The sequence below is a fragment of the Wasmannia auropunctata genome, unplaced genomic scaffold, assembly GCF_000956235.1.
Source record: "Wasmannia auropunctata unplaced genomic scaffold, wasmannia.A_1.0 LD336069.1, whole genome shotgun sequence".
In the NCBI taxonomy this organism is placed as follows: domain Eukaryota; kingdom Metazoa; phylum Arthropoda; class Insecta; order Hymenoptera; family Formicidae; genus Wasmannia; species Wasmannia auropunctata.
In genome coordinates this window covers 1,000,951-1,023,772 of record NW_012026821.1, presented here as the reverse complement: position 1 = coordinate 1,023,772, position 22,822 = coordinate 1,000,951, and the positions used below count along the sequence as shown (strand labels likewise).

General features: G+C 35.9%; 3 protein-coding genes and 1 long non-coding RNA gene across 12 annotated transcripts; all 4 read left to right on the top strand.

The window, feature by feature from the left end:
* Positions 1-61: 61 nt before the first annotated feature.
* Positions 62-2,948, top strand: LOC105450034. Of its 3 annotated transcripts, XR_974418.1 has the most exons (5): positions 62-685; positions 800-899; positions 987-1,367; positions 1,877-2,105; positions 2,782-2,948. It is a non-coding gene; the product is annotated as an uncharacterized LOC105450034 (long non-coding RNA). The 3 variants fall into 3 exon arrangements; XR_974419.1 differs by lacking the exon at positions 2,782-2,948 and having other exon boundaries at positions 1,179-1,367; positions 1,877-2,318; XR_974417.1 differs by lacking the exon at positions 2,782-2,948 and having other exon boundaries at positions 1,877-2,318.
* A 1,209-nt stretch (positions 2,949-4,157) lies between these two features.
* On the top strand, positions 4,158-10,395 carry LOC105450033 (glycine-rich cell wall structural protein 1.8-like). 4 transcript variants are annotated; one of them, XM_011689611.1, is made up of 6 exons: positions 4,158-4,329; positions 4,673-4,972; positions 5,721-6,488; positions 7,260-8,075; positions 8,277-8,765; positions 9,387-10,395. In XM_011689611.1, exons 1-6 carry the CDS (start codon positions 4,260-4,262, stop codon positions 9,602-9,604), a joined length of 2,661 nt encoding a protein of 886 aa, XP_011687913.1. In that variant the 5' UTR covers positions 4,158-4,259; the 3' UTR covers positions 9,605-10,395. The 4 variants fall into 4 exon arrangements, with proteins under 4 accessions (XP_011687913.1, XP_011687910.1, XP_011687912.1 ...); XM_011689608.1 differs by having other exon boundaries at positions 7,260-8,765; XM_011689610.1 differs by lacking the exon at positions 9,387-10,395 and adding an exon at positions 9,295-9,380 and having other exon boundaries at positions 7,260-8,765.
* A 2,133-nt stretch (positions 10,396-12,528) lies between these two features.
* LOC105450032 lies at positions 12,529-15,729 on the top strand. The gene is made up of 4 exons (XM_011689607.1): positions 12,529-12,708; positions 12,972-13,173; positions 13,355-13,568; positions 15,576-15,729. Exons 1-3 carry the CDS (start codon positions 12,573-12,575, stop codon positions 13,554-13,556), a joined length of 540 nt encoding a protein of 179 aa, XP_011687909.1. The 5' UTR covers positions 12,529-12,572; the 3' UTR covers positions 13,557-13,568; positions 15,576-15,729.
* Positions 15,730-17,145: 1,416 nt separating this feature from the next.
* LOC105450030 lies at positions 17,146-19,920 on the top strand. 4 transcript variants are annotated; one of them, XM_011689603.1, is made up of 4 exons: positions 17,146-17,250; positions 18,564-18,693; positions 18,992-19,217; positions 19,740-19,920. In XM_011689603.1, exons 2-4 carry the CDS (start codon positions 18,612-18,614, stop codon positions 19,789-19,791), a joined length of 360 nt encoding a protein of 119 aa, XP_011687905.1. In that variant the 5' UTR covers positions 17,146-17,250; positions 18,564-18,611; the 3' UTR covers positions 19,792-19,920. The 4 variants fall into 4 exon arrangements, with proteins under 4 accessions (XP_011687905.1, XP_011687908.1, XP_011687907.1 ...); XM_011689606.1 differs by having other exon boundaries at positions 19,721-19,810; XM_011689605.1 differs by lacking the exon at positions 17,146-17,250 and adding an exon at positions 17,324-17,419.
* The last annotated feature ends 2,902 nt before the right edge of the window (positions 19,921-22,822 follow it).

The window sequence follows — 22,822 nt, the reverse complement described above, 5'->3', positions numbered from 1 at the left end:
ACTAGGAAGAAGCAATAAATAATAATATTGAAAAATAAAGATTGGCTTTGACCTCGACATTGCGCGCAATATCAGTGATTTTTTACACTAGTCAAACACGTTCTATACGCGCGCTAACAGCTCCAAGCAAGCGCGAATAATTGTTGCAATTTAGAAGATGTAACAAAACGTTACTGTACTGATGATTGACACAGTAAGATACACTGAAAAAGATGCATGCAAAAGATTCACACATAACATATTATAAATGAATAAGACATACGATAATCGACGTTAATAATTAAAGAAGCTATACATTGTAAAACGTTAATAAAAACTATAAAACTATATATCAGTGAAAACTTTAAAAAAGACTTTGAACAACAGTTTTGGTTTCAAATTCAGTTGTAAAATTTATATAATTACTTTAGTAATTTTATAAATTAATTAGCATCTTGACTGAAGCATGTGACATGTGATACGTTATACATTATTGCTGTAAATTTTCGATGATTAGTAACAATTCAGTTCTAAACAATGGATGATTAATAAGTCCGCCGCCCACGAGAATACATGAATTACGTCATTGTTCGTCGTGTCTCGTCAGGTATAGTAAATACCGCAGTTAAAGCACGTAAGCCAAACGATTGGGTTTTCCTGACTGACACCAAATTTTGTCGCTCGGCTGAGCTGCACAGGTAATAGGGTGAGTCATTAGAAATGCTCGAAGATTCCCCGTGGATTTTACATTCACGATGTGACTTTATTCCGTAATATTGACATTCTCGATTCATTTAATATTGATTTATTCATTTTACAGCATCAACCAAATCATTGTTTTTTTGCGTCATGTATCTTTCTGAGCATCAAGTTATTAATTAAACCGTCAATTATTAAATCATTGATTGATATGATAAAAGGTATAAAAACTTTTTTTTATATTAATAATTTTATATTAAGGGTTTAAACAGATGATTTTAAGATAAAAATGTCGTTTACTTTACAAGCTGACACAAACTTGCCTTGGTTGTATCATGGGGATTCCCCGAAGTTAAAATGCACGATTAGTCCCTCATGGACCAGTTGACATGAAATTGCAACTTGAATTAAAGATTAGAAAGTTATTAGCTGAAAAACTCACTCATATAGGAATCAAGCAGCTCATTCACGTTCGTCATTCGTCGCATATTATGACGCAGATGGAAATAACGAACTACTATCACAAAGTGAAGATCGGACGCCCATCACGTATACGAACATCTATGTGCGCTTATGATTAGCAACGAGGCCGACCGTATTATCGTCAAAGATAATTGTTTATTTTCCGGTCGCTTGCAAATCTACTTGGAACGAAATCGAGCTCCGTTTGATTATTCAACTAATTCTGAGTAATGCAGTTTTTGAATTTATGATCAAAGGATTCCCCTTTTCTAACAGGGAAATTTGCAGTTAATTATGTAAAACAGTTACATATGTTAACTGATAACAAATGAATTTAGTACATTAAAAGAAAACGTTCACACTGTCTTATTCGTTTATTCCTCAGAAATTATTAGAGTTTCTATTTATAAGTGAGATAAATATTCTTTTATATTATATATTTTAAATTTCATTTGCACATATATTATTATAAAAATTTGATTCATAAATATAGACAAGCAATAACTGAATGCTAAAAAGAAAGTGTATCATTTTCTCTTAATCTTTCCATAAAATTAGTATAAATGATTTCAATATCCAATTACAGAATTAGTTAAAACAAAATATTACATAACAATATGTACAACAAAATTTGATAGACATAAAGAATATATTTGCATTTGTGAATGTAATATTGTACGACTAAATTAAATATTACTGATGCTAAATTGCAAGTCGTAATTTTTATAAATTTTAGGAGTTTTGGGCGTTACCCAAAGATTTCTACAAGCAGTTGTTAATTCATCGATGGCCAGTCATTGAACCTGACCTTGAAGAACCGGAACGATACAGGTTTCGCAAGAAGCTGGAAGATAGAATCTGTGAAATAGCATCGTGTTTGTGACTGGTTAAATCGACTACTGCTTCGTGCTAATTGATTGACTGCAAGCATTACTAATTTACAATAACTGATCCCTGGGCTAAATGTAAGCAATATTATTTAATAATTTTCCAAAATATTCGACGAAATATCATCTGTAAAGCACTTTAAATTTTTATAAAAGATTATAATGTTATAAAGATGTTAATACTGTAAAAAACCGTAGCAGCCAAGTTTAAACATTACATAGGATCAAACTTTTAATTTAAACTTTAAGATTAAATGTCTTGCAAAAAAATTAAATATTTTAACTATATAAGTGTACCAATATAATTATATAATAATATATTAAATATGCCAAATTTGAAAAAAACTCGAACAGAATTTATCTTTCTTTTCCGCTTTATTATATTCTTTCCTTGACCTATATATTGTAGAACCTCATCGTTGAAGCCATCAAGATTCGTTTGTCATTGCAAAAGAGAGTGTGTTTCGAGGACTGCAATTTTTATTTCCCCTATTTCAAATCATCCAGGTCGTTACTTCCATGCACTCATTGGTTTTTCCCTGCATTTTAATTTACTTTTTATATTCAATTCTCATATAATATAGTTTCTGATAATGATTATTAAATTTGATTTTTTTTATGAACGTTTAGCGAGTGATATAAAATATGGAAAAGACATTAATATTTCTGGTTAATATTGTCAATTTTATGTCTGTTATCAATTTTCCTCAATTATAACTACATCGCATGTATATAATTTGCAATCTTTTTTTAGATGCACGGATGGCGCTTACATACGACGTGTATCTGCGTAAGTTGATTACCATCATTTATGCTAATTTTGTGGAAAAATAGAGAAAAAGAATAATAATTCTCCTCTTTTATTGCATTTGGCTGTTGCTTGTCTGTATTTTTATGAGCCAAATTTTTTTCTGAATTCTTCTTTGCTGCACGAAAGATTTCTTTCTCAGAAGAATCAACGAAATTATTAATAATTTGTATAAGAGACGTTATATTTAATTTGTATAAGAGATGTTAGATTTAAAAACATATTTTATAAATTTTGACATGGTTATACGAGCATAGCTTTTATTAAAATGTTTCTCTTGCACGATTAACAAAATAATTAAAATGTCGTTTGTAAGTCAATAAGCTTTAGAAACTTGAATGTTTTTTATATAATTATAATTTCACATCCTCAAAAAAAATAAAGTAAGAAATATCTTTAATCATTTATCTAAGATTGTTGATTGCAGTAGTCATCGATATAAAAAGGAGACAGAATTCAGTGAAATCCGTACACGTGCATACGAGATATGTCATCTTAACTGCTTAAATTGCAAATGACTTTGTCACATCGTTAAAACTGTTTGGGAATCAATATTTTTCTTGTATTAAATTAATTTATTATGCTTATGCAAAAGCTGAGAATAATACGTCTTTATTTTGTCAGAAATAATATTTTAATAACAATATTTGTAATTATTTTTTCAAATAAGGAACTTTTAAATGGTTTATAAAAGAAAATTGATTTATTTAATCAGATGCATTAAAAAATTAAGAAGAAAAAACTAAATAAATCTAATATAATTTCCTTTTCACCCTTTCTTTCTCTTTTTTTTCTTCTTTTTTTTATACTTTTCTGAAAATTTATTTGTTAATAATAGTTAAAGCTAACATAAGATCACCCAAACATGTCTCTTTTTATTATAATGTTCCTGTTTAATCATTCTTCAATCGACGGAAAGGAATAAGTTTTGAGATTAAAAATGTATAAAATACTTCATCGAAATAAGCGGACCTTGATTATGAGTGACAATCTTGTTTTGTCAAGCGGCAAAATTTTTGTCGTTTGATCAGCTTTTACCAATCATTTTCGAAATAGATATTTAATGTAACGATTATCTCTAACGCTAAAATTGTATTAATTTTTAGCGTAAAAGTATAATATATATTGCTTTCAAAATGTAATACTTCTTGAAATCGATATTGATTTCGTGGAAATGAAAGATTATAGAGAATCCTAAACGAAGGCACTGGATCACATTGGAAACGCTACGAGGAGAGAAAGAGAGGGTCAATTATTGTTCGACGTAAAATCCACGCGTGTGTCGTATATAAGTTGTTGTCCTCGTGCGAGAGCTTCAGTCGCTCTTGACTCTCCGACCATCGAGATATCGGCGAGACAGAAAAAACAAGGAGGAATACTGTGTGTGATAGACGAACCGTTTAATTGCGAAAGTGAAAATCATTATGAGGTTGTTTAGATGTTTGGTGCCGGTGGTGGTGCTGCTGTTGATTAAAAACGTCTCCGCGAGACCTGGTGAGTTTCAAATTAAAAGGAAGTTTTTTTTCCTTTTTTTTTACGACGAATTCAAAGAAAATTTATGCCAGATTGATTTTCAGATATTTATATAATAATGACATCATTCCCGGTTTGAGAAAATTGTGTCATATCAAAATAATTTTTGTTCTTTTCGCGAAATTAAAAAAAAATCAAATAACACCATTGATTTTTTTCCGATAAATTTAAATATTTGTAGCAGGATAGTAAATTTTTAGAATAATTAACAGATGAAAGCAAAAAATTGTGAAGCGTGCAGAAAATAGTAAATATAATATATCAATTAATATCTTCGACAACTTATAGTATTTTATTTGTGAAGGTGTATTAGGCGATTTAATCCATGGCAGCAACGTCGGCCGTTTACTGGATCCGTTAGGAGTCTTCAGGCCTAAAGGTAGCAATGCTCAGGCTAGCAGCAACGCTCAGTCATTGGGAGGAAACCTGAATATCGGGCCTATCGGGATTGGCGGTGGATTCTCCTCGGCCTCGTCATCGGCATCGGCGAACAGCGCCGGTGGCTCAGCTTCGGCTTCAGCAAAAGCAGATGCTCAAGCTCACGGATACGGTGGTGCGAACGCGAACGCGAATGCGCAAGCATCTGCCAATGCTAATGCACAAGGTAGGCTCGCGTATCTGATGTATGTACATAAATAAAGACATGTTTCTATAGTTTTAAACTTTTGTTAACGTGCGGTTAAGTAGAATTTTATGTCGAAGTAACTCACACAACAGTCAAAAATCTATGGAAAATTCTACTGAAATTCTAAATGTCTCGAATATGTTTCAGTTACCATAAAATTTTTTTACAGTAGAACTTTTTATTTATTTGAATATATCAAAGAACAAAATAGTTCCGATAACCAAATAGTTCGGATCGAGGGAGGATTATCGGACTTTTTAGTTCCGATAATAAGAGCTGATGTTCAGAAAACTAAAGTCGAATTCTTATTATCTTCAGATAATAAGAGCTCAGGTATGAGTTTGTATATTTGGAACTGAATACAAACTTGTTTATATAAATGGAATATGGATAAACTGAGTTCTGCATTTGTACATTATAATAATTATATCTTATAAAAATATCTCGTGCTTTTATGTGGGATATCTTGAAGGTATTATAAATTTTTAAGAAGCTTTTTAACAAGATATCTTAACAAAATTTCAATTGTTTTTACTATGTGTTATAATACTTTGATAACTTCAGTTTTTAATTATTTGTAACTATTTTATTATTTTCTAACAATTAATTTTCTTATTCAGATTTCTGTTTATACGCTCGTGTTTTTATTTTTATTATTATCATTCTTATCATATTATTATCATCAATAACACATTACACGTTAATGAATGACATGCTTTTAACATAGGTTCTTCGGGAAACCCCGGGGGGTATTTTGGCAATGGCGGGAACGGCGGTTATTATCCTGGCGTTTCTCATCAACAAGTCAATCAACCGAATTACGGAAGTTACGGTGGCTCTCAGTCCAGTGCTAACGCTAACGCAAACGCGAATGCCAATGCCATCGCCAACGGCAATGGCGGAGGGCATCCGGTTGGTCCCTCTTATTATCCTTCTAGACCTCAGGGTATTGGCAACGCTAACGCTAATGCGAACGCGCATGCGAACGTCTTAGGTAGTGGCGTTGTAAATGTGATCCCCAACAAATATCCTGGCGGAGAAATAGATAGAATAGAAGTCATTGCCGTAGACACGCTACCGCTCTCTCAATCTACCCCGTCTGCAATCCATCCGATACCCCACCGACTACTTTCTGGACCCCAGACTTTCGGCAACGCTAACGCTAACGCGAACGCGGGTGCGAACGTCATAGGTAGTGGCGGCGTAAATGTGATCCCCAACAAATATCCTGGCAGAGAAATAGATAAAATAGAAGTCATTCCCGTAAACACGCTGCCGATCTCTCAACCAACCCCGTCTGTAATCCATTCGATACCCCACCGGCCACCTAGTAAAGAAGATGTGATTGTCGTTGTCGAGGAAACCCCGCAATATCCGCCGTATTATCGTCCGAGCCTTCCCCATCACCACCAACACCGTCGACCGCATTATGGCGGTAAACCGAAGCAACAGCCCATCGAGATAATCATCATCGAGGAATCGGGGCCTAATCCAGGTGACACTTCATGATCGAGCGCATTTGAAAGTCATCGCACGATTACCGTCTTGAAATTCTAATGTATACTAACTATGATGACAGTTCCATGAATTTTTTACACTCTCTTTATGTAATTCTTCATGGAAGTTATATGTCAATAATTAATTACTTCGCTGTGTTACTCGTCATATATATGTATATCTTATCGTAGGGTGTACAATGGTGGTAATTAACTGATGCCAGAATTAGAATTTAATAACGGCTACTCGAGATACTTAATTGTGAATAATCTGTTTCTTTGTGTACAACTAATTTTACTTAATTTATGTGATTAATGTGCATCGTTTCGTGTACCTTTTTTACTTCGCCGATCGAAACATCTTGTACAGATTTTATAACGGACGGAAGTCGCATTCAAGGATATGTAAACCGGAAGACATTTTCTACATTTGCCATAGTCGAGTTGAAGGTTGAAAATCTCGGTATACATTTAATAGAACATTCCTGTAATGACAACAAGAAACAAGGACGCTGCTGATAATGTACTTTCGCTGTTTTCCTCATCCTGACACGCACTGTAAATGGAAAAGACACGGAACGAAGAATTTGACGTTATGCGTGACTGAGACTGAGAGCATGAACTTCGTGACTTTCGTATCACGTGATAATTTAAATAGTTTTCATATCTGTAACGTCATGTTTTCATATATGTATTATATCATATAATGTATAATGTTATGTTATATAAATATAATTAAAAAAATTACATTTTAAAATATTTTTTTACAGCTAATGGCTATGGACATGGCGGCGTTCAAGAGACTCCTGGATATAAAGGCCATCTTTTTGGGGGATCAAACGCTAACACTAACGCCAATGCTAATGCTAACGCTCAGGCAGGTGCGGGCGGACACAGCGGAGGTGTTCTGGGAGGATACGGTAATGGTGGATACGGTGGATATCAACAAGGAGGTAGTTACCCAGCAGAATCAGGGCACGAAGAGCCGTTTGATGGCTCCAAGAATATTTTTCTGAATCCCGGCACGCCACTTTCCAGTGGCAATGTCGGTGCCAATGCCAATGCCAATGCCAATGCTAATGCTAATGCTGAAGCTGCTGGAGAACAACCGATAGGCGCGAATAATTTATTTCTTAATGGCGGGTCCCACAATGGCGGAGGAGGCGCAACTTATCCAGGAAGTCAAAACATTTTGGGCCAGAAACAAAACATTCCGAATACATATCCAGGACAATCATCCGGAGTAGGATTCCCGGGCCCGCTCGGAGCCAATGCTGGCGCCAACGCCAATGCCAATGCCGGCGCTGGAACCGGTGGTGTCGGAGGAGGATACGGACCGATAAAAGAACATCCGATAGGCTCCGGCGGACATGGCGGTTCTTCAGGAATGGTTCTTGGTGGTTATGAAGGTCACGGAACCGGTCCGAGCTTCGGTGGATACGGAGGACAAGGTGGTTCGTCTAGTGCTAATTCTAACGCCAATGCTAACGCCGGTGGTCATGGAACTATTCTCGGAGGATCCGGCGGTCATGGACCCGTTCTCGGAGGATCTGGAGGCCACGGAGGATTCGGCGGAGAATCTGGAGGTCACGGAGAATTCAACGGGGGATCTGGAAATCACGGGGAATACGGCGGAGGATCTTTCGGTGGTCAAGGTGGTGGACTTGGAAACGTTGGTGGAAACATTCACGGCGGACATGCTGGAGGTTCTTCTGGTGCCAACGCTAATGCTAATGCCAATGCCGGAGCCGGCGGCGGTCATGGAACTATTCTAGGAGGATCTGGAGGCCACGGAGGATTCGGCGGAGAATCCGGAGGTCACGGAGGATTCAACGGAGGATCCGGAGGTCACGGAGGACTCGGCGGAGGCTCTTTTGGTGGTCAAGGCGGCGGTGGATTTGGAAACGGTGGTACAAACATTCCCAGCGGACATGCTGGAGGTTCTTCCGGCGCCAACGCTAACGCCAACGCTAACGCCAACGCTAACGGCAATGCCGGAGCCGCCGGCGGTCATGGAACTATTCTCGGAGGATCTGGAGGTCACGAGGGATTCGGCGGAGGCTCGCCCAGTGGTCACGGTGGATGTATACAATGTGGTTCTCTAATCGTCGGTGAATATGGCGGAGGTTCTTCCAATGCTAATGCCAATAGTAATGCCAATGCTCAAGCTGGAAATTCCGGTGGTGTCCTTGGTGGATACGGAAACGGCATTAAAGGAACAGGACATGCCGGAGAATATGGTGGTCAAGGCGGATACGGCGGATCAGTCGGAGGAGGTATATATGTGTTTTTAAAAAATTGGTTGCTAAAATAGTTACTATTTCATTAAGAATAAACATAACTTCTTTTAATTGTTATCGTCATTATGTAATGCCTTGTTGACGTCTTTGACACGTAACATCCTATTATATGTAAATATCCATCGTTCAGACGAATCATCGAACAAACGATGCGTCTCTCCTAACAATCCCCAGCGTATAATTTATTCCGCGTATTCTAAGAGATGAAAAATTATTCAGAGTCTTATATCATTGTCGATTAATGACCGTGTTCACGAATCGTTCATCGCAAAATTTCCAAGTAGCAGAACATCAAGTATCACATTATCGCGCACGCTTCCAGCATCTTCGTTCATGGATTACGAATGCTATTGGATGGAAAGATGATAAAAAAGACTTCAGCATTCCGATAGGAAAATCCATCGGGTGCCCCATCTATCAGACGCTCCACATTCATAATTTGTGTTTGTATGTCCATTGAAATCATCGATCATAACAGAGCTTTTCGTGTTTCACTTTTCCACAGACCTAAGCCCCGAGCTCAAGGCGTCAGCGTCATCCATGGCGGATGCTGTGGCGTCGGGACTGATCGTAATTAAATGATTCGCTATCCCGCAGGCTCAAACGCCAATGCTCAGGCGTCCTCCAACGCGATCGCGTCCGGCGGTGGATCGGCATCAGCGGACAGCAAATCGTCGGCCTTCACCGATGGATCGGGATCCGCGAAAGCCGACGCATCCAGCAACGCGTCTTCATTGAACGGTGATTCAAAAAGTTCGGCTTCAAGTCACGCGTCGGCATCAGCTGACACCAGGGACATGCTGATCTTCAGTTAAACATTGTGATACGACGAAGCAGACCGATGAGGAAACGAGGAGACACTCGTTTGCTTGGCCATAAGAGCGACGTAATACTCCGATTTATATTTAAATGTTTCACGAAGAAACGTAACCAGTGCGAATATATGACATTGCCCAATTTCTGACGAGAATTTTAAATTAATTTAAAAAAAATTATATAAGTATATATCATAACAACTGCCTATTGATACGTTTAAATTTATAATCACGAGTTATAAATTTTAACGTATTCTTAAAAATTATGTATTGTATATTAGAGCTCTTCTCAGAATCGAAATTAGTTCGACTTTGAAAATGGATAAACAATCTTGTGCATTTATTAGAAAATGTGTAAGGGCAAGTATTCGTATTGCAAATCGCTTATTGGAGGCAGATCGAACATTATTTCGCTCGATACGATGAAATGCGTAAGATTAAAATTACAATACATTAGAATTTAAGACAATAGATTTTTGGCTAAACACGGAACTGTAATCTATAGACGAATCCGTTTTTAGATTAATAATGACGTATCTGCCTCAGATTAAATTACTTTTATACTTATCCGAGATATTCTGTGATCGGAATGATTTTAATACACATATATACAATATATTTAGACACTTAAAGCAACTTAATTTAATACTCTCTTTATATTTATAAGCGTACTTAAATTATATATAATTAGCTGCGTGTAGATCGCTTCCTTTGAACTCTGGATCTGTGATTTACATAAAACGTGCCAATGAAATATATAATAATAAAGATATTATTAAAGTTTTTGCAAATGTGATTAATAAAATTAAAAAATCCCGGTTAAAGTAACTCTATACAATTTATCTATTTATTCCTTATTTTTTTGTAATATCTTTTCATTTTATATAATATATAATATTGATATACGGAACAGGAAATCTCGTGTTAATTACTACTTCAGATCCCGAAGGATAAATGCGATCCTAACTGTGCCACTCGTAAAGGTAATACTCGATGATAAAATTGAGCGTGTTTTACATCCTCATACATTTTTACGAAATCGAAGAATAACAGCATTCGCGCGATTGGTACCGGTAACATCTCTCTTTGTCTTTATTCTCACGATGGCAGGCATCTCTGGAGTGTCGGAAACAACGGGGATAAAAACTCGTCGGACTTGTTCTGCGCGAGAGTACGAACGAGGAAAACGGAAGAGAGAATCGCAAAGTTGCAGAAAGAGAGGGAGAGAGAGAGAAAGGGAGAGAGAGAGAGAGAGAGAGAGAGAGAAAGGGAGAGAGAGAGAGAGCATAACAAAAAGAGAAAACTAAAGAGAGAAAGATATCAGAATCAATCATAATGTATATGATATTTATCCGAATCTACGAATTGTTACGCGATTGTCGCAATTAATACGTAATTATTAATAATCGTTTTTCACGCGCTGCGCATGTCATTTGTACAGTGGTTTCTCAGAATTACCGTTTATTATCACGCGTTATCGTTACACGTATATATATGTAAGTGTTTAATGGATTTGACGTGTTTTTATGCATTCTTATGTAATATATTATTGCGTGACTTGTGAACATAGAATTTAATAAAATTTATGACCTTTTCGACACCGATGCAATGTTTTAATTTTCGCAATCAACGTATTATCCATCTCACCTCATATCCATCTTCTTTTCTCTTTCAGATCAATAATAATTAATCAATAAGCGGCAACTGACAAAGAGATGTATACTTAAAAAAAAAAAAACATAATATGTAATATGTATAATATTATTGCAGAATATAATTAATAATATATCTACGACAAAGAAAATTTTCAAAAATGTCTGAAAAGATAAACGGCAGTCTTTATTCTTAAACAGATTTTAAATATTACCTCGAATTATCGTTGAAATAGGTATAATAACTATTATTATCACATTTTTCTCAATTGCAAAGTAAGTTTCCTTGAGCGATTTTGTCTTTCTTAGTTTACGAATATTATTAAACATACATCCCACAATTGTACGCGTTTTTTTAAAGCCAATATTAAATTGTCAAATTTTTTATATACATATAATTAATGGTGTAAAATTTTTCTATAATATTAATATTTCACGAAGTATTTAAAGTAATTCTGATATTAAAAAAAATTATTTTAATTTCTCTGAAAAGTGAAAATGAAAATTATATACACGAAATTATTTATATACAGAAAATATATAAGTCCAAATGGGCGTAGCAAAAATATTGTTGGACGTGTGGTCAAAATTATTACACATTAAAACCTGTTGTAAGAATTTTATCCGTGCATATATGTTTATCTTTAGTTTTTACTTCCTCTTCCTGTTCATGAACAGTGAAAGGTCGACTACTCCATAGAATTTTTTAAATATATTAATATAATTTAATATAATTAATATAATTTATGTATAAATAAAAATATATGTTTTTTCTCTTTCTCTCAAATGTTAAATGGACATTTAACGAATAAATAATGCAATATATCGTTATGTTTGTCGAATATAAAACCATATAATGATTATAGTGCATTGCATTAGTGAATGATAATATTTAAATTAATATTAAATTAAGAAATAGCGCACGCAAAAAAAAGGAGTATCTTCTTTTCCATATAGACTGTGAGAAGTATGTACATAACACGAGAGCAAGTTTAAGTGAATGTGTAATACTTTCGAAAACGCGCAATCGAAATCAAACTTGTGTCAATATCAATCGGCGTGGGGATTCCGTTTGTGTAAACCTATGCTAGTCTTCGGCCTACTTCCGGTCGTCCCTGGAAACGGCACGGAAGGTCGTCCACTTTTCGAAGACCAATGACCGTCTCTTAACATTCGAGTTACCGATATTGTGAAATTGCAAATGACTTTCCTTGAATTTCGACGGTGAAGGGACTATAAAAGCACATGAAACGGAAGACCACCTTTGAATCGTTTTTTAGACGTTCAACAAGTAACAGTGATACTTCCGTTCCACGATGAAAAGTTTACTTTTAATAATAGCAATTAGTGCCATTTTTTTAAAAGAATCATTCGGCAAACCGACGGAAAATGTTACTAATTCTGATGTGTTAGATCCCGTTACTTCGATTGTAAACGAAACATCCGAAATTGGTTAGTAATAAAAATTTTAAATTTAACAGGTTAAGATTTTTTGAAACAAATTTGTCTTTAGAAAAAAAATTATTAAAAAATTTTAATTACAAAAATAAGGTAAAAATGTTTTCATTTTTTATTCGCATGTATGATGTTTATACAACTTCTCTAATCTTTTAGCTTTATTCTTCTTTTAGAAAAAGTTGTATATTAATGATCTCTAAGATATCATTTAAACTAGGATATTATTCATATATAATGAAGTAAATATATTATTTTAGAAGTCACGAGAGAGCAAAGATCGCCGCAATTCGGTTTGTTAGGTGGTTATAGTGATTATGATTACAATGATGACACGCGCTATTTCCGTTACGGAAGCAAACGAAAGTATCATCACTATAAACCTCTTCATCACCATAAGCCACATGGTTTAATTGGAGGACATGGTTATGGCTGTCGTGGTTATGGCTGTGGCTACGGAGGGTAGAATATCATTTCACATAATTAAAAAACATAATAATAATTGCTATTTTACATATACAAATATGAACATTTAAATTATCTTATCATTTATAAGTTAAGAAAAATCTGCAATTTTTTACAATGTAATACATGGTGAACTGAAATGAGATAACCGTTTGCATTTTACTTCTGATTCACGCAGATGGCAACCGGACTACGGCGGCCATCACCATACCGGACAAGGCGCGTCTTTTGCCTCAGCATCAGCAGGATCTATAGGTGGAGGTGGTCCTTATGGCGGAGGACACAACCAGGCGAATGCACAGAGCGCGAGTTTTAACATCGGGCCTTTCTCAGCCTCATTCAGCGCTGCTCAATCCTCGTCGGGACAAAACGGATTCTGAATCCTTGAAACGGTAAGCATCTTGGGCTGGATCCTATTCTAATTATATATGGCAAACCCATAGGTATGTTTATTTCATTGATTATTTATCTAAATCAATTAGAGTCTCATTATACAAACGTTAAATAATATGATGCGATTATTGCCAAAATATAATATGTAAATATTAATTTACTGTATAATCAATTGGTTAATTTGTATTTTAATCATATTATTATTGTAATGTAAACAGATTATATCTTTCTTATTTTGAAAAATAGAAGGTTAAAATTTTATACATTCTAACAAACATTATTTCCGTTGCTTGTAAAAATTACATTCTATGCAAAAAAATCGAAATAATTTTATACTTTTTATTCTAAAATTATAACTTGTTATTATTATCTTATATTAGTATTCTATACAAATATTCACATATCATAGAATACCGAGAAGTTCGCATCTTTCGCATCCTAAGAAGGGTTAAAGCCCAAGGATGTTGCGCTGCAACATAATACGCTGCGGCCGCCCACGAAATTGCGCCGGACTCGTCTCGGGCATAGGTCAACGAACTCGAGGGGCCCGGAGGTCGGGTCCGGGAATCCGCGATTCGCATTATATTACCGCGATCTCGTTGTGCCCCCTGACACCCCGCGCTGCGCTGACCCTGCAACGCGGATGAAACGGGCCTGAAACATCTGTCCGGCGCGGCGGGCCCAACGGCGGACCCCGAAGACGCAACAATCTTTGCCGGGGATATACGGGTGTATTTCACTTTCGCTGGAGTATGCGCTTGTGTACGCGAGAGAGAGGCGTTTATAGCCGTGCAAATGTGTGCGTTTATGTATGAGTGTGTACGTGTGTGTGTATGTGTGTGTGTACGTGTATTCGAATTTACATATATGTGAGTGTGCATGTACGTTTATGGGACCTGTCCGGAAAGGCTTCGCGAATGTGAGCTGGCGCGACGTTCGCGCATTGTGCCATTGAGGCACACGGCCCTTTTCGGGGTACGTGTGAAAAAGAATGAACAAAGGGGAAATGAATCTTCTTGGTTCTCAGGCGATCGGCAGACGGCCAGACAGACGGATTAACTCGTTTTAAAGGGACAGCCAGACGCCATATTGTTGTTTTGGGACTCGTAGGGTTTAGGTACGACGCTCCCTTTCTCTCTCTCTCGGCGCGACGAACCGGTCTGTTTTCGTCTCCCGAGAGATGCACCTACACGCGAATCGGAGTGTCGATTATGCACACACTTGCGACGCTTGGACATGCAAGTAAATGGCTATTGTTCGTTCGAAGGGAGTCAGAGAACTCGGGGATCGAGCGAGCGAGTTTAAATCGGATCGTTTCGGATTGCTAACGTAGAAAACAAGCATAACAGGATTGATACCGATTTTTAAACCCTGAGCTTAACGATGCGTTTTACAAATCCGACGAGCTGTGTACCGGCGAATTATTTTATTTTGAATCTTTAGAGATCGGTTCTTTAGCTAATATTTTAAATTAATTCTACGTAGTTTTGTGCGATATATATTATTTCTGAATTTTTTAAAACGCGCTTGTAAGTCGGCATCTTCAACATTTGTTTTTTTTCTTTGCATAACTCCGTATAAACGTTTTATTACGTTGCACTGTAATCGGGAAACAATGATAGCCGTTTTCATAATGCGACTCTAAACATATGTAATCCTGTCGACGCAACCTTCGCTGCACAATCGTTAAATGTAGTTAGGAGGCTGCTAGAGGCTTACCTCTTTTCATTAAAGATGACTCAGCCGAACATGTTAAAAATAAAAACTGCTTCTTTTGCACGACGTATTTTTCCTTTTAAAAAAGCACGAGTATCTTTATCTGCCGTCTCATCGTTCCGAAGTCAGAGTTAACAAGCAACAGAAATTCTCAATTTTATCCGAAACTCTTTCTCTCTCTTTACTACTTTCAAGCAATTATATATTCGCGCAGCCGGTTTAGTAATCATATTAATGGAAGCGAACATAATACATGAATTTGAATGTTAAACGTTTCCTATTCTCCGCAGATCCCGGGAGCAGCTACGCGGATCCACCCCTAATTTATTTCAGCATCATCGTCTCTCCGCCATCATTGTGGGCCCATTGTTTACAAACATTCTACGTCACTCACTAGGAGCAAGTAAATAAGCCTAACCGCGTGCGCGAGCCACCCTCTTGCCTCCTGCGAGAGGATTTCCTGAGCGAGCAAGTTCCCTTTGTCCGCATGCCAGCCACCAGATGTTCTCCAAAATAAAACCGACAAAATATCGCGACGTAGCGCCGCGATTCGCGCGCGAACAAGCAAGACGGAGGGCAAATCTGACGCGAGAGGAACAAGGATGGAGGGATCACGAAGAACGGCGAAGTAGGGAGGAGACGCCGCGAGACGGAGGGTCGCTGGATAAACGGCACAAAGGGATAGGAAGCCGAAGGGAGGAGGGCCCTGTTAAGAGCAAGGGCTTCTGAAATCGAGATCCGAAAAGCCCCGTGCAATGACCGGACGAACCGTACACGCGATCTTCGCCGGCGTAGCATCCTCCGTTTCGAGATACTCTCTTCACTCTCCTCTCCTCGGACAGCCAGGAGGAGCGGCGCCCTCGAGGATGGATGCATGAGATGCGCTTGTTGAAGAAAGTCGTGAATATCTTCGGCGAGAAACAATTTATTTGTTATTTAGCGAAGAACACACCAATGGACCAATCTTATAATTCTAGTGATCTCTACTAGTAAATGTTTAATTATCGCAATCTTTTTAAACGACGAACAAATAAAAATAAAGAGACTTGTAGGAAAAAAATAGAAAAACAATTTTATGAAATAATAATTAAATTAATTGATCCCTCCTTGTTCTTTTTCATGAATAATAATCGCGAAAATATTCGCCAGAAACAGAGACTGAAGAACGTTTGAGAAATTGCTTGCTCGTTAAAGATCCGCTGTGATATTAACCGCGGTTTATTGGATGAGGTACCCTGTTATTTCGTAAACTACGGAAGATCATTAAACGTGTTATCTTTTGCGCCCCGAAGTCGGCTAGGGTCCGCAAGAAACTGGAATCCCGTTTCAACTCTTCGTTAAAATACAATTGAAATATCAATTCAACTACTTCATTTCATTAGCGTCTCATTGTTATGAAATTCCTACTTCAATCAACGATCTTACATTCTCTTGATTTATGTAGAAGAAAAATTCTTTCCTGGAATCGAGCGGTTCTTAATTGAAATTGGCATTTTTGAATGTTAGCAACGTCCATCTTGAAGAAGTGACATCGACGACATCCGAGATGTGTCAAAAAGGCTCGTTAAAAGACTGTCTTGTCGTTAACCATTGTTTAGCCGCTCCTGGACACCTACGGCCCTGCCAGCCGGTAAACCAGTCTCTCCGTCTGAGTAAAAAGAGAGAGAGACGGGAGTACGAGAGTCGTCCAGATAAACAGAAGGAGAGATCAAATGAGAGAGAGAGGGAGAGAGGGGGAGAGAATCGAGAGGAAAAAAAATGAAATAGAAAGTGGTCCGGCCGGTGCAACAAACTACAGTATATGACGCCTTTAAAGCACCTCCTCCCGGTGGTACCCATGGATCTGTTCCTGTTCTCCACACACTATAGCATACCCGCGATGCTTTCTTGAAGGCTCCCGCGTCATTATGCTCGCATTTCTCGTGCGGTTGTCGACTCGGAAAGTATATCCTCAACTTATTGCCGGTAAGTCGAGATACGTATACTGCTAAGTACTAAGTGTTAAGTCCGAGGTCCATGATACAAGTAAGTGAAATCGCATTGGTTCAGTCTCGTTCCGTCGTTTCGCAAGATCGAAGGCGAGGATGACGCGCGAAGATAGCAGTGATAAGAATTAATCGTAGTGTTTAACTCGGTACGACTTACTTTTTCGAACGATACGGCACTTTGTATCTTTTTTTGTTCAATCTATATTATATTTAAATGTGTTCGAAAATGATAACACGATCAGCGTGATTAATTAATTATAATAAAAAAGAAATAGGCTTTCACTTTTTAAAAGAAAAATTTGAGTAAAGAGAAAGTTGATTAACGTTTTGAAAAAAATGCATGCAAATCGAGACCATTATGATTCGTACGTGCTTTTATTCTATTTTAAATATGCAAATCTTTTATAAATTCTTTCTAATACAATATTTTTTTAACTTAATAAATTTTTACTCGGATTTATTATAATATACTAATTACACATTATTAATATTTTTTGAAGATTATTATTTTCTAATATTTAATTATGATCTATAAGAGATCATGCTACAGAGTGATCGTGCAACTGCGATAACGTCATTGAGTTGCACAATCTTTTACTTTTACGTAAGATATTCTACCAATGCTGATTGCTCTAGAAAGTGACTCGATTAGTAATTCTTCGAACTCGCGCTCTTACGAATGGTGATTGCAAAATTGTCGAAGGCCGTTTAATGATTCTACCTGGAATTAACGGATGTTCAGAATTTCTGAATACTCAAGCATGACGCAAGAATAATAGTAATCAGTTAGCATAATGTCTTCGTTTGATGAAATTGAAAAAAATCGGTAATTTTTGCTATCGATGTGTGTGTCTGGTAAGTTTGTAAATATGTAAATAGTCTGTAAATGAAAGAATAAAAATCAATTTCCATTATTCGAGGATTTATCGCTTTGTACAACTTTTTTGTTTCATATATGCGTCGACGATTAGGTAATGATAAAGAAATAATGAGGTATTAATTAGATAATTATAATAACATATTTATAACAGATATATTAATAATAATTTAAATATGTTATTATAAATTTTGTTATTATAAAGTTTAATAACAATACAGCGGAACTTTGATAACTCGAATCTCAAGGGACCAGCTATAAAAAATCTTCAAGTTATAAAGATTTCGCTTTATCAAAGTTTGAGTAAAAGAATGTGTGAAAAATTCGATTATGGAAATGTTCCACCAAAAAATTTTATTGAAAACTTTGTTAATTTGTTTCTCATGCATTATTTTCGTTTGCTTACTTTGCAGGGTAACAAAAATTTCGATCCTTGGACATATTAAATTTCCCGTTACAAAATGATAAAAATTTTGGCCCTTTTACTTTTCACTTCAGTCTGTGTCATAACCAATGCTCAAGAGCCGGCATCTAATGAAAAACGTAAGTAATGCAATAAAAAATATATTAGTTACAGAATTTTTTAAGACTTTTGTTATATATTTTTGCAAGAAAATAAATTATATGCAAAGCTAAATTAATTAAATTTAATAAGATATTTTAAATTCTCTTTTGCACAAATTTAATCAATTAATAAAAACTTCATTTTCGTATTTCTATTCTTATAAAGAAAACCTTTATCTAAAAAATTTAGCTAAATTAGATGTAAATTTATGAATCTATTAAATTTAATTTTCTTCAGTAATTTATTAAATAGTTCACTTTGTCTTTAATTGCGTAGCATTTTTCGGCCAGCAATTTGATGAAATTATCGTATCATCGGACTTAAATGTCAGAAGAAAATCAAAAGAAAATCGTCAAGGCAAAAGTTTATTGTCGAATGTGCCGTCAGCAACTACTGGTCCACCGGAAAGACCGACTGCAATTGCGTCCAGACTCGTTTTCGCCGATGGAAGCCGTATTACGCCGGAAAAAAGAGAGAAACGTGGCATTACAATGCGAAGGAGGTAAAGAACTGTCTTTCTTGTTTATTGAATTATCAATAAAATTCCGATTCGAATTAATTGATGTCTAAAATATCAAAGTATTAATGACAGTTTTAAGTTTTAAGTTTTAAGTATTGATGATAAATTACAATGTATGTATATACATGCATGATTAATTTTTTTAATAAAGCTACGAAATCTTAAATAATAGTTATTGATATAATATTACTAAATCTTCAGCAATTATTATTCACCAATAGTTGAACTACAAAAATTGAACGAATAATTTTCTAAATAATTCTCGTTCGATAATGTAACTTTAAAAATATTAATTACGCTAAACGCAAAATTTTCGAAATAGAATCTGAGTTGTATCACAAAATTGGAGACATTTTATGCATTTAATTTTAAAAGCAATTAGTCAAAGACAAGACAATTTATACGCAGGATGTTCAAAACAAGGATTTTTATATTTATAATTTAGTTAATTGTATGTGAATGAACTTACATGACAATTAAAAAAGTTTAATTTAACAATTTCAGGTATCTGGATCTGGGCGTCGCGGGATACTTGCTGAAATCTCGGAAACGGTGAAAATTCTACACGCCGAGGACAACCGCACGACCCTCCACACCCTCATCTGTGATCACACCTCTTTCGATGAACTTTTAGGCCACGGTTCATGTAACAAAAAGGATAATAAAATTCTTCTGTGTCATAACATTCCTAGCTTTATCATTGAGCGCTCGCAAAATTATTCTTCTCTTTTGACTTTTTTCAAATTCGTCAAACAAGATGATCTTATTAAAACGGAATAATATTTACTTTAAAAATGAGAATCTATAAATAATTAAAAAATAATCAATTTAACGAAGTCATTGATATTTATTATCAAGTCATTATTAGGATTTTCGATCATACAAAATTAATAATTCTAAATTTAAACACATACCTTTGCGTATTATTATCGTTAACAAAGCACAGCTTCTTTTTTTTGAAAGAAAAATGGCATAGTAAATTTTCTTGAAACGCTGACAAACATAATTTGAATACGGTTTCTTTACGAATACATCCTTATTGACGACGGTATGTCACGATCTCACAATACGATCGCCGCAATGACAGGCCAATTGTCAGGCATTCCGCGTTTGTACGCGAGCCGAAAAAAAAGATTGGTTGGCTGAAATATGGCAGCCCGCCCTCAAAAGACAGCCGCTAGCACGATCGCCATGCGTCGTGTCGATGCACCTCGCTACGCGATGCATCTACGGCACGTGACACGCACGTCCAAAAATATTGTACATCGTTCTACACAATTTTTCATCTTCGAGCTCATTTGCTCGCGTAATATTCTTTTTGTTTCTTCAATTGACTTTTGCGCGATTAACATTAATAAGTAAAGTCGCTAAGTATATAGCTATAAGTAAAGTATCAGTTTCATTATAAAGATCATACATATATATAACGAGATTTATTATTTATTATATTATAAATTCTTAGTTCTGTAACTTCTTTATTTAGTGATTTTATATCCCTACAGCTTTTGATAGATACAACAATTCTTTGTCTTTATAATCGGTTGTCATATTAAATCTTCTGTGGATTTCTGACTTAATTGAATTCTGATTTTTAAATTCGTATCTTTTTTAGAATTTTATGGTTTTTTAATTTAATGTCTTCTTCACGTTTTATGATTACTCTTCTCGCGAATTTATTATAGATACACGCATTGTAATGTTTTCATTTTATTAGTCATACTCTTAACATTATCTTTCATAAGCCTGAGCAATAATATTGCGAAGTGATTTGTCGCGTATGCAAATTCCCCGTCATTAAAGAATGAAATTATATTACGCATCTGTTGTTTTTCTGCGTACGTAATGCAAAAGAAATCGCGGCTTTTCTTCGAATCAATCGGCTACCGGAAGACACCTGGAATTTGATTTACGGTTAAGCTGTAACGTTGCAAATAGTCGAGCGTTCGTGCATAGGAAACAGGAAAATCTTGTATTCCGAACAAAAGAATTCATATGTTATTTTATGATGATTTCGTGGCTAGATTCTTCGGTTCTTCACGCTAGTATTCGTTTGTCGTATTTCTACTTTGACGTTACTGCACGCAAGCAAGAATATGCTTGACAATTGATCGAAATCTACGTTGTTGATTTACGATTGCAGAGTTAAACACATTCTTTTGCACATCCATTTTGCACATTCATGCACATTCTTTTATAAGTTAATTTAATCAGTTCAATTAAGTTTTAATAATTTAAAAAATTAATCAGTTGATAAAAAGCTCGTTGTCACCGTAGTAATAATTCTTTCCTTCAATCCTTCAATGAAATTTTAAACTTTACTAGCAGTTCCTGGGCTTTGTACCAAAAAATTCAAGCGTGCTAACAATGTGTGCAATGTACGGCAGTAGAGAAAAAAGATTCGCGCGGTTCAGAAAGCCGGAAGAGCTTTTTTCGACCGGAGAAAGTATTATAAGTAGTTGTCCGCTATGCAAAAAAATTATGAAATTTTAAACTTTACTAGCCGTTCCTGGGCTTTGTACCAAAAAATTCAAGCGTGATAACAATGTGTGCAATGTACGGCAGTAGAGGAAAAAAGATTCGCGCGGTTCAGAAAACCGGAAGAGCTCTTTTCGACCGGAGAAAGTATTATAAGTAGTTGTCCGCTATGCACAAAAATTATGAAATTTTAAACTTTACTAGCAGTTCCTGGGCCTTGTACCAAAAAATTCAAGCGTGCTAACAATGTGTGCAATGTACGGCAGTAGAGAAAAAAGATTCGCGCGGTTCAGAAAGCCGGAAGAGCTTTTTTCGACCGGAGAAAGTATTATAAGTAGTTGTCCGCTATGCAAAAAAATTATGAAATTTTAAACTTTACTAGCCGTTCCTGGGCTTTGTACCAAAAAATTCAAGCGTGATAACAATGTGTGCAATGTACGATTGAAGTGATCTCGATCTCACGCGTTGATCCAGACCGGAAGTAGCGTCCCACGATGTGAATACAAATCCAACCGATAAATTTCTTCGGGCAGCAAGGAGAATGGACCGGTGCAGGTGTTTCGTCTTCGACCCGATCTCGCATTTGCATCGGATCTCTATCGTGATGCAAAATCCGTAGCTCCCGTTGCATGTGTATACCGTTTGCGTATACGCGCGGGCGTTTATGTCGGGGCTGACGATGCACCTGCGACTATTTTATGTCTTCCCTGGAAAAGCTCGACACTAAATCCTAAACGCGGTTATCCGTCGTCGATCCACTGACTGCTGATCACTAGCGTCAGTGGCGCAGCTAGAAGATTAGATTGACTATGCGGACGTCGTTTTATTCTACCTCGTTTTATCGAATTTTACGTTTTACGTTTACTTATAAGAATTTTGAAAATTATTTATTGTATTTGAGTATTATTATTAGAGGATGACAATTTTCTTTTTAATAACGATTATTTAATCAATTTAGAAACTAATTGTTTTTAAATAATTTGCGTTATTTTATTTGCTAAAATTTAAACAAATATGTATAACTCTATGCAAAATATTTTTCTTGTTAATTCTTGATTAAAGTAAATAATCTTTCTAGCTTTGTTATAGTACACTGAGAAAAAAAAGTGTAA

Coding starts and splice junctions, on each gene's coding strand:
- LOC105450032 (XM_011689607.1), top strand. CDS start 12,573: ATGAAAAGTTTACTTTTAATAATAGCAATTAGTGCCATTTTTTTAAAA. Junction 12,709..12,971: donor AAACGAAACATCCGAAATTG/GTTAGTAATAAA, acceptor ATATTATTTTAG/AAGTCACGAGAGAGCAAAGA. Junction 13,174..13,354: donor TATGGCTGTGGCTACGGAGG/GTAGAATATCAT, acceptor TGATTCACGCAG/ATGGCAACCGGACTACGGCG.
- LOC105450030 (XM_011689603.1), top strand. CDS start 18,612: ATGATAAAAATTTTGGCCCTTTTACTTTTCACTTCAGTCTGTGTCATA. Junction 18,694..18,991: donor GCCGGCATCTAATGAAAAAC/GTAAGTAATGCA, acceptor TTAATTGCGTAG/CATTTTTCGGCCAGCAATTT. Junction 19,218..19,739: donor GGCATTACAATGCGAAGGAG/GTAAAGAACTGT, acceptor TAACAATTTCAG/GTATCTGGATCTGGGCGTCG.
- LOC105450033 (XM_011689608.1), top strand. CDS start 4,260: ATGAGGTTGTTTAGATGTTTGGTGCCGGTGGTGGTGCTGCTGTTGATT. Junction 6,489..7,259: donor GGAATCGGGGCCTAATCCAG/GTGACACTTCAT, acceptor ATTTTTTTACAG/CTAATGGCTATGGACATGGC. Junction 8,766..9,386: donor CGGCGGATCAGTCGGAGGAG/GTATATATGTGT, acceptor GCTATCCCGCAG/GCTCAAACGCCAATGCTCAG.